The following is a 16,173-nucleotide window of genomic DNA, read 5'->3' as shown; positions in this document are numbered from 1 at the left end:
TGAAAAGAAACCTTACTCAAGATGATTTCCATTTTAATGTAACAATTGCATGTATTATATGTAAAAGCATAGTACGTGAGGAATTCCAACTCTGATCTGTCAGTAGATTAGCTGGTAAAATGATCATGGGAAGCAAATGATTGTGGAAGGAAAGGCCAGTGTCACTCAGGGTGGGGGAGCTGACAATCTTACATGGACTGATTTGTCATCTGCTTCATGTATGGATGGTTGACTAGGGATGGAAAGAAATGGTCTTGCCAAATATAGAAAAGAAAATACATAGCGTGACAATCGTGTTGTTTGTTTTTTTTGAGATTCTTCAGAAAAACAATGTTACTTTTCAGTGTTGATTTGTGTGTGTGTGTGTCTTGGCATTGTGTTTGTGTATATGTCATGGTATTAGTGATAGAAACAATCTATTCTCTTTGCGTACAGTTCCTTTTATGCATTTGTGCCAAATCGTAACTACGAAATCGAATTAATTTACAAATGCGTGTTTGATAACTGGGGAGGGCTAAGGGGTGGGAGTTGCCAGTCTACAGGCCCTGACTGATGTTGCTGGCCTGAGTTCAGGAAATGAGCTTACAGTAAAGGTGTTGTTTTTAGTTGAAGGGTGTGGAGAGCAGGCACATTCAGTTCTTTTTAAGTTTTTTTTTGCATAATTTCAGAAATCTATCCCATTGACATTCTATGATGTACTTTCTTAATCCTAAGAATGTCGGATATTACACTTAATCATTTCACATTCTCGGTGGGATTGTTCCATTTATTACTTCTATCACCGATAAAAGTGGTATGGTTTTTTTTTGTTTCGACATTCTGCCAAGTGCTGTTTCAACAATACCGTCTAGTTAAGGCACGTGACTGTGTGTGTTTTACTAACAGCATCATGGGAATTAGAACAACTTGTATTGATTTAGTGCTGTTAATGAGAGGCTTTTACCATCAAATGTTTTTTCATTGTCACGCCTACATCCCATCTCCTGAAATCCAGGGTATCACTCGCCTCTTTGAATTCTAAACCAAAGCTCCACAGCTAATCAAAAAAGGGTCTAGGCCCGAAAAGTCAGCCTTCCTGCTCCTCTGATGCTGCTTGGCCTGCTGTATTCATCCAGCTCTACACCTTGTTATCTCAGATTGTCCAGCATCGGCAGTTCCTACTATCTCTGATACAATTTTAACCCCCTTGTATCCTCGATTTATCTCTGAAATCTTGCCACTAGGATCCTAAGTGTCTTAATTTGAGCTCCTCCGTTCTGGCTTCTGCTTTTCCTACAAAGTACAAAGCAGCATAGCAGGCAAAGTTACAAATAACATCATAGATTTAGGATCCCTACAGGGTGGAAGCAGGCCATTTGGCCTATCAAGTCCATATTAATCCTCCTGAAGAGCATCACCCCACTCCCACCCTATCTCTGTAAACCCTGCATTTCTCATGGCTAACCCACTTAGCCTGCACATCCCTGGACACTACGGGCAATTTAGCATGGCCAGTCCACCTAACCTGCACAATCTTTGGACTGTGGGAGGAAACTGGAGCCCCCAGAGGAAACCCATACAGACACAAGGAGAATGTGCAAATTCCATACAGACAGATGCCTGAAAGTGGAATCGAACCCTGGTCCCTGATGCTGTGAGGCAGCAGTGCTAACCACTGAGCCAGCCTGCTGCCCAACCTCTGAACCTTTTCACCTTTGAATAATCTGACTGGGCTGAGTTCACTTTGTTGTCTTGTATTTCACATTGACTGCAGGCTTTGCTGTTTTTCCTGCAGTCAGGTGATGCCATAATACTCAGGGCAGTCACTTCCTGTGCGCTCAGTTTTAATCCACACTTGAACCAAGGCTGTTATGAGATCTGAAGCTGACTGACCCCAGCAGAACTCAAACTGAGCATGATGTTAGTGGTATTAAACTGATCCACATGCTAGTCAGCTGGACGAATGGTACCCCAATGCTACCCACACTGCACAATAGGAAACACGCACTCTCCTTACAGCCGAATCTTACTTTTATTTAGATCATACTATAACTCCATTTACTCACTTTTTTGTTCTGTATCCCTGAAACCCTTACATTTCACACATGTTGATTTCACCTTTTGAAAATAGCAATTATCCTACAGTTTCTACTCTTTTTCAGGGCTTCATACTGAATTTCTACTCTGATTTCACTGAAAAGTGTATCCTAATCTACTGAAACTTTGTTTTTTTTAATAATAATGCCATGTTATTCTGGATTAGTTCATTTCCTGTTAATGTTAGCCTTCTGCTTCCTGATATATTGACAGTAATTCCTGATGTGTTGGTGCTAGAAATTTGGGTGGTGTGGAATAGCACTTGACATTCATGGGTTTGGTGGGTGGTGTCCTGAACATCCCTGAGAATCAATCACTCTCTGAAATAACATGGAAGCAGTAATGACGTTTCTCCAATCCCAGGTTGCTTTTCTTCAGTATTTGTTGTTATTAGGCTCACAGTGACGAGTGGGGGCAACATGGTGGTGGGTGGAGGCAAGTTCCTGCGGTGGGTCTGGGGGGAGATTGCCAGGGTGATTGGGAGGGGTGGGGTAGAAGAGGAAGTAGGGAGGAGCCTACAAGGATGTTGGGCCAGGGAGAGATGGGAAGCCACTGTGGGGCTGCTTGGGGGGAGGAAAGGATTGGAGAGAATGAGAGTCTGGGGGAAGGAGAGGGGGAGAAAAGATGAGGCTGTAGAGTGGGAAGGGGCTGTTGGAGGAAGCAGGATGAGGTGATGGGGATGACGGAAGAAAGAGGAACGCAGCGACGGAGGGCTGGAAGAGAGAGTATGGCTGCATGGGATAGAGGAAGAGGGGGAGACCAAGAAAGACTACAATGAAGAGAGAGCAGGCTCAAACTGACAACAATGGCACACTCATTTAACTAAGAACAACGAAAACGTGAAATCATGGCAATAAAGTCTTTGCAAATGTACCATCTTGTGTTTTGGCCGGCATGGTGGCTCAGTGGTTAGCACTGTGCCTCATAGTGCCAGGGATATGGGTTTGATCCCAACTTTGGGTGATTGTCTGTGTGTGGAGTTTGCATGTTCTCCCCGTGTCTGCATGGGTTTCCGCTGGGTACTCCAATTTCCTCCCACAGTCCACAGATGTGCCAAGTTAGGTGGATTGGCCATGCTAAATTGCCTGTAATGTTGAAGGATCTGTAGGTTAGGTGGATTAACCACAGGAAATGCAGGGTTACAGGGATCGATATGCATGGGATTCTCTATGGAGGGCTGGTGTGAACTAGTTGGGCTAAATGGCCTGTTTCTACTCTGTGTGGGGATTCTATGATATGTTCAGGAGGTCCAATACAGGAAAATATGTTGGATGCTATTTTATGAACACTTTTTTTTTTGTTTTTTTTTAATCAAATGTTATATTTCAGTCTGCGATTTGAGACCTGAGATGCAGTAAAAAGAGTGTGAATGTGTAATGGAAGCATATTAGCTGTGACCTCATCATCTGGGGAATATGTTTACGCTGATGTTCTCTGTAGTTTTGTGACAAATTAAATACTGTGGTGCCTGGAAAAATATGGCTTTTCTTGTACTGTGACTTTATATTTAATGGCCAATTCAGAAATATTGAGCATTTGATGTATTATTCTAATTATGCTTGTGGGGGTCCAAATACCCCACACGTCAAAACAGAAACATAAGATGTTGTTACATTGTGGCTCCATTATCTATTAAATGATTTGAGTGACAATGTAAAAGTAGCCTCCAAGAAAGTCTCAAGAGGAACACTGAACAAAAGAATTATTTTCACTGGTAAAACTCTGCAGGTGAACATGTGCACAGATCTTGGGGACATATCTAAGGGTATTAGCTGTACAGAAAATGTCTCACCACAACACTACACTGCATGTTATTGTTGGATCAGGATTCCCATCTTAAACCTTGGGAGGAGACTAGGAGGCATTAGTTATGAGATTTTACTGCTGTGACCAAGCATTTAACTGTAAGCCTACCAGTCACATGATAATTTAACGGAAAGAATCGCGGATGCTGTAAATCAGAAACAAAAACAAAAGTTGCTGGAAAAGCTCAGCAGGTCTGGCAGCATCTGTGAAGTTTTGTTGACCTGAAACGTGAACTTTGATTTTTCTTCACCGATGTTGCCAGACATGATAATTTGACCTTTTTAATAAGTCAACAGAAGTTTTGCCAGAGCAGCCGTTTTCATAAACTCAAAAAGCCTAAAAAAAACCACTTGGGAGGGGCAAAATTTGGCAATTCTAAAGAGAATACTTGGTAAATTGCGAAACGTCTTTGGCAGAATGCATAATTGCAGATACATAAATTCAACATTATTTATTGCATCAATGGAAAGAAAGGAAAATTTAAAACTAGTAGAATTGTTGTGTCTTTTTTGACTTTTTAAAATCTGTAATTATCTTTTAAATGAGCGAATTGTGTGAAATATTAAGAATAGCTTCTCAGCTATTGGTTCTTATGTTTTAAGAGTTTCTAAAGCTCATTCAGAATTTAATAAGAATTAATAGTTGCAGGTAATTTACTTTTTTTAATTCATTCATATTCGGAGGCTAGCATTTGTTTCCTGTCTGTAGTTGTCCTTGACAAGGTAGTGGTGAGCTGTCTCTTGAACTGCTGCAGATTGACCCACGATGGTCAATTCTCCCCTTGGGGAGTGAATCCCAGGATCTTGGCCCCGCGACAGTGACGGAACAGTGATATATTTCTGAGTCAGGATGGTGAGTGGCTTAGTGCAGAAGATGGTGGTGTTCCAATGTATCTGCTGCTATTAAATTTCTAGATGGAAGTAGTCATGAGTTTGGAAGATGCTGTTTGAGTTTCTTTGGTGTATTTCTGCAGTGCATCTTGTGTACGCTACTGATATTGAGTGTCAGTGGTGGTGAGAAGGGATACATGTAGACATAGTGCCAACTAAGTAGCTGCTGTGTCCTGGATCAAGCTTTTTAAGTGTTATTGGAGCTGACCCCATCCAGACAAGTGGAGAGTATTCCATCACACTCCTGACTTGTGCCTTGTATATGATGGGCAGGCTCTGGGGATTCAGGAAGTGAGTTACTGGCTACAGTATTCCTAGCCTCTGACCTGCTGTTGTAGCCACTGTGTTTACATGGCAGTCCACGTGAGTTTCTGGTCAATAGTAACTGCAACAATGATGTTAGTGGGGATTCAGTAATTTATAGTACCATAGAATATCAAATGGCAATGTTTAGATTGTCCCTTTTTATGAGAGATAGTCATTGCCTTGACATTTGTGTGGTGCGAATATTACTTGCCACTAAGGTTTTGGAGTAGATCTGTAGCTCGGGTTGTGGGTGTTGAGGTTGGTTGGCTTGCCGAGCTGGTTTGTTGTTCTGCAGACGTTTTGTTACCGTGCTGAGTAACATCCTCAGTGCAGCCTCTGATGAAGCATCGGTGTGTTTTCCCACCTGGTTTTTAAACTCTGGGGTCCGTCGCGAAAGGTTTCCTCCGTAGTGGAATGTACACGGGGTCGAGTTCAATGTGTTTATTAATTGCCTGCTACGTGGAGTGCCATGCTTCCAGGAATTCTCGTGCTTGTCTCTACCTAGCCTGTCCCAGGATCTTGGTGTTGTCCAAGTCGAAGTCGTGGTTCTCCTTGTCCATGTGGATTGAGATGAGTGGGACAACACCAAGATCCTGGGACAGGCTAGGCAGAGACAAGCACGAGAATTCCTGGAAGCATGGCACTCCACGTAGCAGGCTATTAATAAACACATTGAACTCAACCCCGTATACACTCCATTACGGAGGAAACCCGGAAGTGAGGCAATCCATCGCAACGGACCCCCAGAGTTTAAAAGCCAGGCGGGAAAACACACCGACGCTTCATCAGAGGCTGCACATGTTGAGATGTTACCAAACACGGTAACGAAACGTCTGCGGAACAACAAACCAGCTCGGTGAGCCAACCAACCACAACATTAATTGCCACTTGTTAGGCCCAAGCCTGGCTATTGTCCTGATCTTGTTGCATTTGAACATGGTCTGCTTCAGTATCTGAGGAGTGGCAAATGGTGCTGAACATTGTGCAATCATCAGCCAACATCCCCATTTCTGACCTTTTATGGAGGGAAGGTGACTGAGCAGTTGAAGATGGTTGGGCCTAAGACACTACTCTGAGGAACTCCTGCGGAGAAATTCTGCAGCCGAGATGACCTGACCTCCAACAACCACGACCATCTTCCTATGTGCCAGATATGACCCCAGCCAGTCAAGAGTTTGCCCTAATACCCATTGATCCCAGTGTTGCTAGGTATCCTTGGTGCTGTATTCAGTTGAATGCAGCCTTAATGTCAAGGGCTGTCACTCTCACCTCACCTCTGGAATTCAGCTCTTTTGTCCATGTTTGAACCAAGGCTGTAATGAGGTCAGGAGCTGAGTGGCCTTTGCGGGACCCAAACTGGGCATCACTGAGCAGATGCTGCTTGATAGCACTGTCACTGACACCTTCCATCACTTTACTGTTGCTGGAGAGTAGACTGATGGGGTGATAAATGGCCGGGTTGGATTTGTCCTGCTTTTTATGTACAAGACAAGTGTAGGCAATTTTCCATCTTGTTGGATAGATGCCAGTGTTGGAACTGTACTGGACGACTTAGCTGGGGAGTGACAAGTTCTGGAGCACAAGTCTTCAGTACTATTGCTAAAATGTTGAAAGGGCCATAGCCTTTGCAGTATCCAGTGCCTCTAACGTTTATTGATATCATGTGGAATGAATCAAATTGGCTGAAGACTGGTATCTGTATTGCTGGGACCACTGGAGGAGGCCGAGATGGATCATCCACTCGGTATTTCTAGCTGAAGATTTCTGCGAATGCTTCTGCCTTGTATTTTACACTGATGTGCTGGGCTCTTCCATCCTTGAGGATGGGATATTTGTGGAGCCTTTGCCTCCAGTGAGATATTGAATTATCAACCATCATTCATGACTGGATGTGGCAGGACTTCAGAGGTTGGATCTGGGATCGCTTCGCTTTGTGTATCACTTGCTGTTTGGCATGCAAGTAGACCTGAATGGTAGCTTCACCAGGTTGACACCTCATTTTTAGGTATACCTGGTGCTGCTCCTGTATTCGCCATTGAACCAGGGTTGATCCCCTGGCTTGACGGTAATGGTTGAGTGGGGGATATACCGGGCCAAGAGGTTACAGATTGTGCTGGAGTACAATTCTGCTGCTGTTTGATGGCACACAGCACCTCATGGATGCCCGGTCTTGAGTTGCTAGTTCTGTTTGAAGTCTGTTGCATTTAGCACAGCGGCAGTGCTGCACAACATGATGGAGTGTATTTTCAATGTAAAAGTGGGATATTGTCTCCACAAGGACTGTGCAGTGGTCACTCTTAACGATACTATCATGGGCAGTGCATGTGCAGCTGGAAGATTGGCGAGGGATGAGATCAAGTATGTTTTTACCCTCTTGGTTCCCTCGCTCTACCTGCTGCTGACCCAGTCTAGCATCTGTGTCCTTTAGGACCCGGCCAGTTTGTTCTGTATTGCTGCTGCTGAGCCACTCTCGGTGGTGGACAACCTCATTGCTGTGGGTCTGGAGTCACATGTATTCCGGACCAACTGAGCATGGTGGGTTTCCTTCTCTGAAGGAAGGACATTAGTGAGCCAGGTGGGGTTTTTCTGACAATCGACAGTGTTTTCACAGTCATCAATAGATTCTTAATTCCAGATGGTGGAATTTCAATTCAATAAAACTATCTGCCATGATGAAAGGATTCGATCCCAGAACATTAGCTGAGTTCCTGGACTATAGTCTAGCAATAATATCACTAGGCTGTTGTCTTCCCATTGAGTACCTGAACCAAAGGCATTATTTATAAATATGGTGTAGCTAAACCACTCGGATAAATTTGGAGCATTCTGTTCTCCAATAAAATCATTTCAACCCATAAAATGCAAAATAGTGATTGGTATTTTACCCCTACAATAAAAATGCTGCTCTTATTTTCTTGACTCATTAAAGACTTTCTTTTTGGTACGTATGATCTAACTGGAAAAATTGTTGTTAAACAACTTCATATCACTGATCCCTATTGTAACACTAACCATTAAAATCTTGAGGCATCACCTTGCCTTTTGATAAGTTTGTTCAAAATGTTAGTTGTTCAACTTGCAGATGTGCCTAAATCTGTGTGCCATGGGATGGGTGAGGATAAGGAGATTAAGGATTTGTGGTGAATCAGCCACAAGCAGATTCAATGCCTATACCAGGTGGATGTCAATAGCGGCTGTGCTGAAGTAGATTCCTGGCAGTTAATACTGATTCCTTTCAGGAAATACTGTTTGTACACCAAGGTAATGGTTACCCTGCCTCACTGAAGGTGGGGCTGTAATTATTTTGGAAATGAAGTGGGCTTTTTATTTCCAGCCTTATCTTTTGTGCGATACATCTGTTGTGTGTCTCAACCTCCAAATGTTATGCATGAACAGGAACGAGGAGTAGTCTTTGCCAAAGTTTTGCTTTAAAAGGGCAACATTTTGATGATTGTTGAGAAACAGTGGAATGCAGCTAACCCGCTCTGTGTGAAAAATTATTCCTTTGTTCTAGAACTTGATCAATTGGCACACAAAACACTTGGCACTCTGCAGTTAGCAGATTGTTATGAGCAGTTGTGAACAGTATCTCTTCATTAAAGCATTAATTTCTAATTGTATGTTGTCACAGGGAACCTATCAGCTGGAAGACAGTGGAACAATTCCCAAGAAGTCTGAATCACAAAGTGACTATCTGGTGTCTGTGCATTCTTCGTATAGTGCCGATAACATGGAGTCTATGAAAAAGAAGATCGCCATTCAGGATGAAATGTTAAAGAAACTAATCACTCTGGAGATTAAATTGACCGAATTAGAGAAGATTTTGATCTCCAAATATGGGAATAAAACACCTGTTTCAAGTTAAACATTCTATCCAATTGATGCTACAAAATGCCACATAATGCCACATAATTGTAGTCATGCTAACCTGTACAGAAGGGGAATAAAGTAGCAACAAAAGCAAGAACTGAAAATTAGGTGTCAGCAAAGTTCTTATTCCGTGGTGATTGAACTTTTTTTTCATATTTTAGTGAAACTTTTTGTATATAAAGAAATGTACTAACAATGAAATAATCCGTGTTATGAATCCACCTGCTGTTATTGCTGGACAAGACAGATCCTTTGCAGAAATCTGGCTTAATCGGTTGCATTTTTTTTGACACTTTTGTTTTAACCAGGTTGTCTCTCACAGAAGCATGCCTGTTTTGCTGCAGCCTTGGTTTTATCAATAAAACAAAAGTTCACCACATAAGAAATGAAGATTAAAAGAAAATAAACCAAACTAACACCTGTTTAAAGATTTCAAAACACAAGTTAAAATTTATTTGCATCATTCCTAACAATCTTTGAGTACTCAAATACCAGAGAGAATTTTTTTTCCCCTGTATGACAGTGTTTGACTTCTTTCTAGCTTGAGCTCCTGATTTGGAGAACCTGATGGTACCTTTCTTGAGTGTAACCTTCATAGTTTTCTAGTTTAGATATTCTCAGCTTTAAATGACCTCTTCAGGGTTTTAACCAAACACTACAGCTGTGTAACTTCTAAAATTGAACTCTACGCTGAGGTAATCTATTTCGTTATTGCTCTGAACAGCTTGCCTTTTAGAGCACTCGTTCACGCATCCAGCTTCAAGTAAGATTCAGCAAAAACAACTTTAAAACAAGCTATAGGTGTTTCCTGTAAGCTTGAAACATCCCCATAATTTTCAACACCTTCTACTTGAAACCTAATGCACTACACAGAACAAGCAGTACTTGTAACACTCTCCCAATTTAAGCACATTCCTATTAACGTTCAGGAACCGTCCTGTACTGATGTTTTTCTTTAAATCTCCATAGCTACTGAAAAACTAGTAAATGTTATTAAAATCTATATAAATCACACACCTTACATGACAAGCTATAACCAAAGTAATAGGAAGTGTGGTCTAGCACTTCTATGTTAAATGACATATATTTGGAACTCACGTGGCAGTTGAGACTCGGGAATTCTTGAAGCATTGTAAACTATCAATACTGATTGAAAAGTGTTCAATCACCGTCTATAACCTCGAGGCCTACAAATCCTCTATTGCTGCCATCAAGCCAGGTGATCAACCGTGCTTCAATGAAGAAAGCAGAATAAGATGTATGGTAGGAACTTGTGTGAAGACTGTGCCATTTTGGTGAAGCTACAGTACGGGATTACATACATGGTAAGAAATAGAGGCAGCATGGGATTTACGGAGTTACATCAAACAACTAGCCATCAGATTACAGCATTTGACATTGTTTGCATTGAGGTGCTGGTGACCCCCATCGTTCAGGATGTGGAGATGCCACCACTGGTTACTTATTTCATTGTCCACTGCCATTCATGACTGATGAGACTGTTAAGTGCTGCTGATCTGTTGGTTGTGGGATCATTTAGCTCAGTCTAACACGTGCTGTATCTCTTGTTTGGTACGAAGTAGACTTGTAACTTCAAGTTTTCACTTCATTTTAGGATGGGTCTAGTGTTACTTCTGGTAGATTAAATCAGGGCAGGACTCGTACACTTAATGGTAAGGTCCTGGGGACTGTTGCTGAACAAAGAGACCTTGGACTGCAGGTTCATAGCCCCTTGAAAGTGGTGTTGCAGTTAAATAGAATAGTGAAGAAGGTTTTTGGTACTGTTGGTAAGTGCATTGAGTATAGGAGTTGGTAGGTTACATTGCAGCTGTGCAGGACATTGGTTAGGCTACTTTTGGAATACTGCATTCAGTCTGGTCTCCCTGCTATAGGAAAGATGTTGTTGAAAGAGTTCAGAACAGATTTACGAGGCTGTTGCCATAGTTTGGAGGGTTTGAGTTATTAGGAGAGGCTGAATAAGCTAGGGCTATTTTCCCTGGAGGGTCGGAGGCTGAGGAGTGACCTTAGAGTTTTCAAAAATCATGAGGGGATGTGGATAGGATGAATAGTCAAGGTCTTTTCCCAGGGGTGGGAGGGAGTCCAAAACTAGAGGGCATAGGTTTAAGATGAGAGGGGAAAGATTTAAAAGGGACCTAAGTGGCAACTTTTTCATGCAGAAGGTGGTGTGTGTACTGAATGAACTGCCAGAGGAAGTGGTGGAGGCTGGCACAATTACACCATTTAAAAGGCATCTGGGTGGGTACATGAATGGGAAGGTTTAGAGGGTATGGGCCAAATGTTGGCAAATGGGACTAGATTAATTTAGGATGTCTGGTCCGAAATGCAGAGCCCTCTTCTGAATCTCTGAGATATTGCCACTCACAGAAAAATCTGGCCTGGACTTTCAATTCTGAATTGTATGGGGCCTTTTAGGGGCTGAAAGTGACAACATCAAATTACAACAATGTGTGTCATGTCTTTCATAAAAATTACAGTTATAAAACATCACAAGGCACTTTGCACAAACATTATTTTATTAAAAATGATGCCATAAAGAGAGATTGGGTCAGATAACAACAGCTTGGACAAATGGGATAGATTTTATGGAATATCTTATGTCAGAGCTGTTCACATGGAGGGAAATGATTCCAGAGCCTTGGACCAAGGCATCATAAAGCAGGGTTAACAAATGTCAAACACTCAAGTTACTTTTTTTTCACATTTGCAGACTGTAATGAAGGGTGTGACTCAGGGCTCAGTGCTAGAATCTCAGCGGATTAGAGTTTATACAAATGGCATAGGAAAGGACTGAAGATATGGTTGTCAATTTTGCTGTTGGCACAAAGATGGATAGGAAAGTACGTTATGAGGAGGATATGAAGAGGTTGCAAAAATATTTATAAATCTGTTCAGTTGAGTGGACAAAGATGTAGCAACTGGAGTGTGATGTGAGAAAATGTGGTTCTGTTTTCCAATTATCTGTTTTGGAAGGAAGAATAAAAAAAAAGCATATTACCTAATAGTAAAATATTGCAGGTCTCTGATTTGCAGAGAAGCTGGATGTCCTAGTGCATGAATCACAAAAAGGTTGATATGCAGGTGCATTAAGGAAATAGGAAACACAACAGGCTGTTATAGTTTATTGCAAGGAAAATTGGAAACAAAATTGAGGAAGTTATACAGTTCATTAGTGAGACCAGATCTGGGGTAATGTGTACAGTATTAGTCACCTTATTTAAGAGAGGCTGCAAATGTATTAGAAACAATTAGAGAATGTTTACTATTACCTTGGAAATGTCAGGTTGTCTATGGAAGAATCAAGACTTAGGGTCCACTATTTAAAACAGAGGGGTCACCCTGAGTGTCACGAAAAGATTGTGGAAGTCAAGTCCTTGAGTATTTTTAAGGCAGATGTGGTTCAATTATTGGTAAGCAAGGAGGTAAAATGGTTGCTGGTTGCTGAGGGCTGAGGGCTGAGGGCTGAGGGCTGAGGGCGGGGGGTGGGGGAGACAGGAATGTGAATTGATGTTACAACCAGATCAGCTGTGATTTTATGAAATTGCAGAGCAGACTCAAGGGACTTGAATAGACACTTCTGCTCCTTGTTTGTCATTGTAGGTACACAAGAGGTCAGATTTAGAGGAACGCAGATAGTTTGAATGGTTAAAGGGCTGGAAGAACTTACAGCAACAAGGCAGGGGTGAAATCATGGAAGGATTTGAAAATGATGATGAGAATTTTTAAATTAAGATGTTGTTTGATCCAGAGCCATTGTTGGTCAGTGAGGATAAGTGGGTGGGTGAGTGGGACTTATTGCAATTTAAGGTATGGTCAGCAGAGTTTTAGAGAGCCTCAAGTTTACGGAGTGAAGCAGGAATTAAAATAACTTAGCTTTTCAAGGGCTTTTCTTCAGACTGCATGCAGTTCACTTTTTGGTTTTCAGGAACCCTTCTCTAGTCCCACTTATTCCTGTATTTTGTGATGTAGTCGCCTATTAGCATTACAGTCTGTATCTGTGTTGACATAATGAGGAATTTGACCTCTTACAAAAGCTCAGTTATAAAAATTCACCAATATCCTTAATCATCATCACCCTGCGATTAAGTTTAAAGTCACAAGACACAAGAAAAGCATTAATTTCCTAGATAACATCAGACTTAAGTTGGCACAAAACCACAAGCATAAGTTAGCAATAAACCTTTTAAGATGACACACTTTTACATGCAATAAACCATAACCCTCAGTGCATATTATGCAAATTGGTGAGATCACAATTAATATTTGCAAAGATGGAAAATTTTTACCAAGATTTTGCTACAAATATTTTACTGCATCTCCAATCTCTATCACAAATTTACATTTGACAATTGATCCAGGATTAATTTTGGTTTAGTAAGATTGCTGTCTGTAAGATTGCTAATTTCCACCACATTTTGTGTCAGTGTTTTAGAGTGCTTGGATTGCCAAGGTGAGCAAACTCTGAGAAAGATGGGACATTTAGCCATTTCCGTCTGTCATCAGTTGTTAGATATTTATTGATTTATATCTCAATTCTATTTACCTGCTTTTGCTGCAAATACTGACATTTCCACCTGAAATAATTGATCAATGCCACAGAGTCATACAGCATGGACGTAGACCCTTCAGTCCACTTTCCCAAACTAAACTAGTCCCATTTGCCTGGAACAAAAACAGAAGTTGTTGGAAAAGCTCAGCAGGTCTGGCAGCATCTGTGAAGAAAAAATCAGTGTTAACATTTCGGGTCCGGTAACCCTTCCTCAGAACTAACCATTTGCCTGTGCTTGGCCCATATCCCTTCAAACCTTTCCTATTCGTGAACTTATCCAAACATTTTGTAAACATTGTACCTTCATCCACAACTTCGTCAGGAAGTTCCTTCCTCACATGAACCACTCTCTGTGTGAAAAAGTTGTCTCTCATGTCCTTTTCAAAACTTTCTCCTCTCACGTTAAAAATATGTCCACTAGTTTTGAACTCCCACATCCTAGGGAAAAGACATTTGTCATTCATATAATCTATGCCCCTCATGACTTCTATGCTCCAGTGCAAAATGTCCGTCTTTTCAGTCTATTTTTATATCTCAAACCCTCCATTTTCAGCAACATCCTGGTAAATCTTTTCTGAACCCTCTCCAGCTTAACTATATCCTTCCTAAAACAGGGCATCCAGAAGAGGCCTCAGCAACATCCTGTACAACCTCAACATGATGCCCCAACTCCTATACTCGAAGAAAAACCAAAAGAACCGTGGATGCTGTAAATCAGGAAAAAAAACAGAAGTTGCTGGAAAAGCTCAGCAGGTCTGGCAGCATCTGAAGGAAAAAACAGAGTTAACATTTCGGGTCCAGTCCGTTCTGAGGAAGGGTCAGCGGACCAGAAACATTAACTCTGATTTTTCTTCACAAATACTGCCAGATCTGCTGAGCTTTTCCAGCAACTTCTGTTTCTGCTGACAATCTGCCTGGCTCTCGGTCTGCACAAAAAGTCAAGGCAAGACAGAACTGCCGTGAGTCTTGAGAGTTCTGAATTCAGTGGCAATGCACAATAAGGCAACTGTGATCATCCAAGCAGGAGCAAAGTGAGGAAGCAATAAGGCAGGCTAAAAGCCCCGAGTTGCCCTTGTTTCAATGTATGACAGGAGGGCTAACCTCTGTGTACAAAGTGGCCTCACAGCAGCATTGAGGCACTGAGGACCTCCAAAGTGCACTGTTGAAGTGCTGAAGAGTAGAGTCAGAGCTGTGCCATGATGATGTGGTGAGGTTGGTGCTTTGCCGATGCCAATGGTCAGAGGGTGCAGGTGGTCACTGCCCATGGAGTATGTGCTGAGACATTGGGGAATGCTGGGCCAAGATGGGCAAAGATGGCAGTGAATGGCGGCTCACAGGTTACCTCTCTGACTCTCACGTCTAGTTTCTCATTAGGACTGGGAGAAAGGTGACCTGCATATACAAGAGGTGGGATTAGATGTTACTGCATTCAAATAAGCCCTGCACAGCTTACCAGCAAGATTCTGACCTAGCCATTGGAGCCTCATCAGTAAAGTTAGATTTTTTACTTCACACCTAGATCCTAATTTCTTCATTCTCCCAACTTTCTCATCATTGCCCACATCATTCAGATGTTGGGGAAGTACTGTCCTTTGTCTGCATCCTATCAAATTTCTTCAAAACAAACTCAATATTTTGCTAGTCTAAAAGGAATACTAACCGTGTTTGTCAAACCTGTCCTCATAATCTCATATTGCTTTTTGATCCCATCTCCACAGCGCTCCTAAATGTCAGATGCCTGAGATTGGAGGCCCAGGAGAATTGGATCTAGCTGGTGAGGAGAATTATCTGATTCAGTGAGTAATTGATGGAACCTCCGGGAATTATTACTTGGGGCTAGTGTGGTTGGATATTTGTCGTGGATGGAAGGTATATCTGCTGGAGACTGGACATAGTACCACATAACTTGGGCAAACCCCAGAAGAAAAGGCACTGCTGCTGTTAAAAACAGGAGAAACTGTGCAGAACACCGTAGGGAGGGGAGTAAGACACTCCTCTGGATCGAAATGTGGGTATTTCAAAAATTGCTTCAGTGCCGCTGGCATTGAAATTGGAACAAATCTCCCACAACTGTTTTTTCCATGAGATATAATATCAGGTTAAGGCGGGGGGGTACAGTTTCCGCTGTTCAGTCATGCAACCTGGGCAGAATTGTTCAAATTAGTGCAAACATTGGGCAACTTAACCATAATGAGTTACGTCCTCAAACCAATTGTGTCTCAGGTTTCTGCAACCTTTTAATCTGGCTCGAGATTTATTTGCTTGGATCATGCTTTGCCCACAAAACTGGCCAAGCCTTCAGGTGGAATTATAAGATTCCACTGACTGCATTGCTCAGGGAAGGCTGCTCAGCTTGCATGCCTTTTCTTAGGCAACTGTGCACCCATGGGCATAATTTGCAGGTCTTTTCTTCATACCAGTAAGTACTTAAGTTACAATAAAAAATGACTACAACAAGGGCATTGCTAAATGGCTCAGCATAGTTTTGAAAGTCCTTTTATGTGACTTTAGCTCAAGTTACCCAGATGTCAGAAGCAATTAATGTGTTGGAATGGAGGGAAAGTATTTTATGGTCTAAATATGAAATGAGAGTGAACACAGAAAAATAAGACACTAAATGAAGATGAATAAAGACCTAAACACTCAAATGTATCGATC

The 16,173-nt window shown here is 41.8% G+C and overlaps 1 protein-coding gene across 2 annotated transcripts in view; it reads left to right on the top strand.

The window, feature by feature from the left end:
* The window catches only part of LOC109916234, a 52,977-nt gene extending 43,925 nt beyond the window's left edge, over positions 1-9,052 (top strand). For both annotated transcript variants that reach the window (XR_007263605.1, XM_048604872.1), the window contains one exon: positions 8,710-9,052. Coding sequence is in view for 1 of the 2 variants with exons in the window: in XM_048604872.1 (XP_048460829.1) it covers positions 8,710-8,943 (234 nt within the window). In the remaining variant the exon portion in view is untranslated. The remainder of the gene's footprint in view (positions 1-8,709) is intronic.
* The last annotated feature ends 7,121 nt before the right edge of the window (positions 9,053-16,173 follow it).

The sequence above is a fragment of the Rhincodon typus genome, chromosome 14 (assembly GCF_021869965.1).
Source record: "Rhincodon typus isolate 14 chromosome 14, sRhiTyp1.1, whole genome shotgun sequence".
NCBI classification, from domain to species: Eukaryota; Metazoa; Chordata; class Chondrichthyes; order Orectolobiformes; family Rhincodontidae; genus Rhincodon; species Rhincodon typus.
The sequence above is the reverse complement of the archived record's forward strand: the minus strand, read 5'-3'. Positions and strand labels throughout refer to the sequence as shown.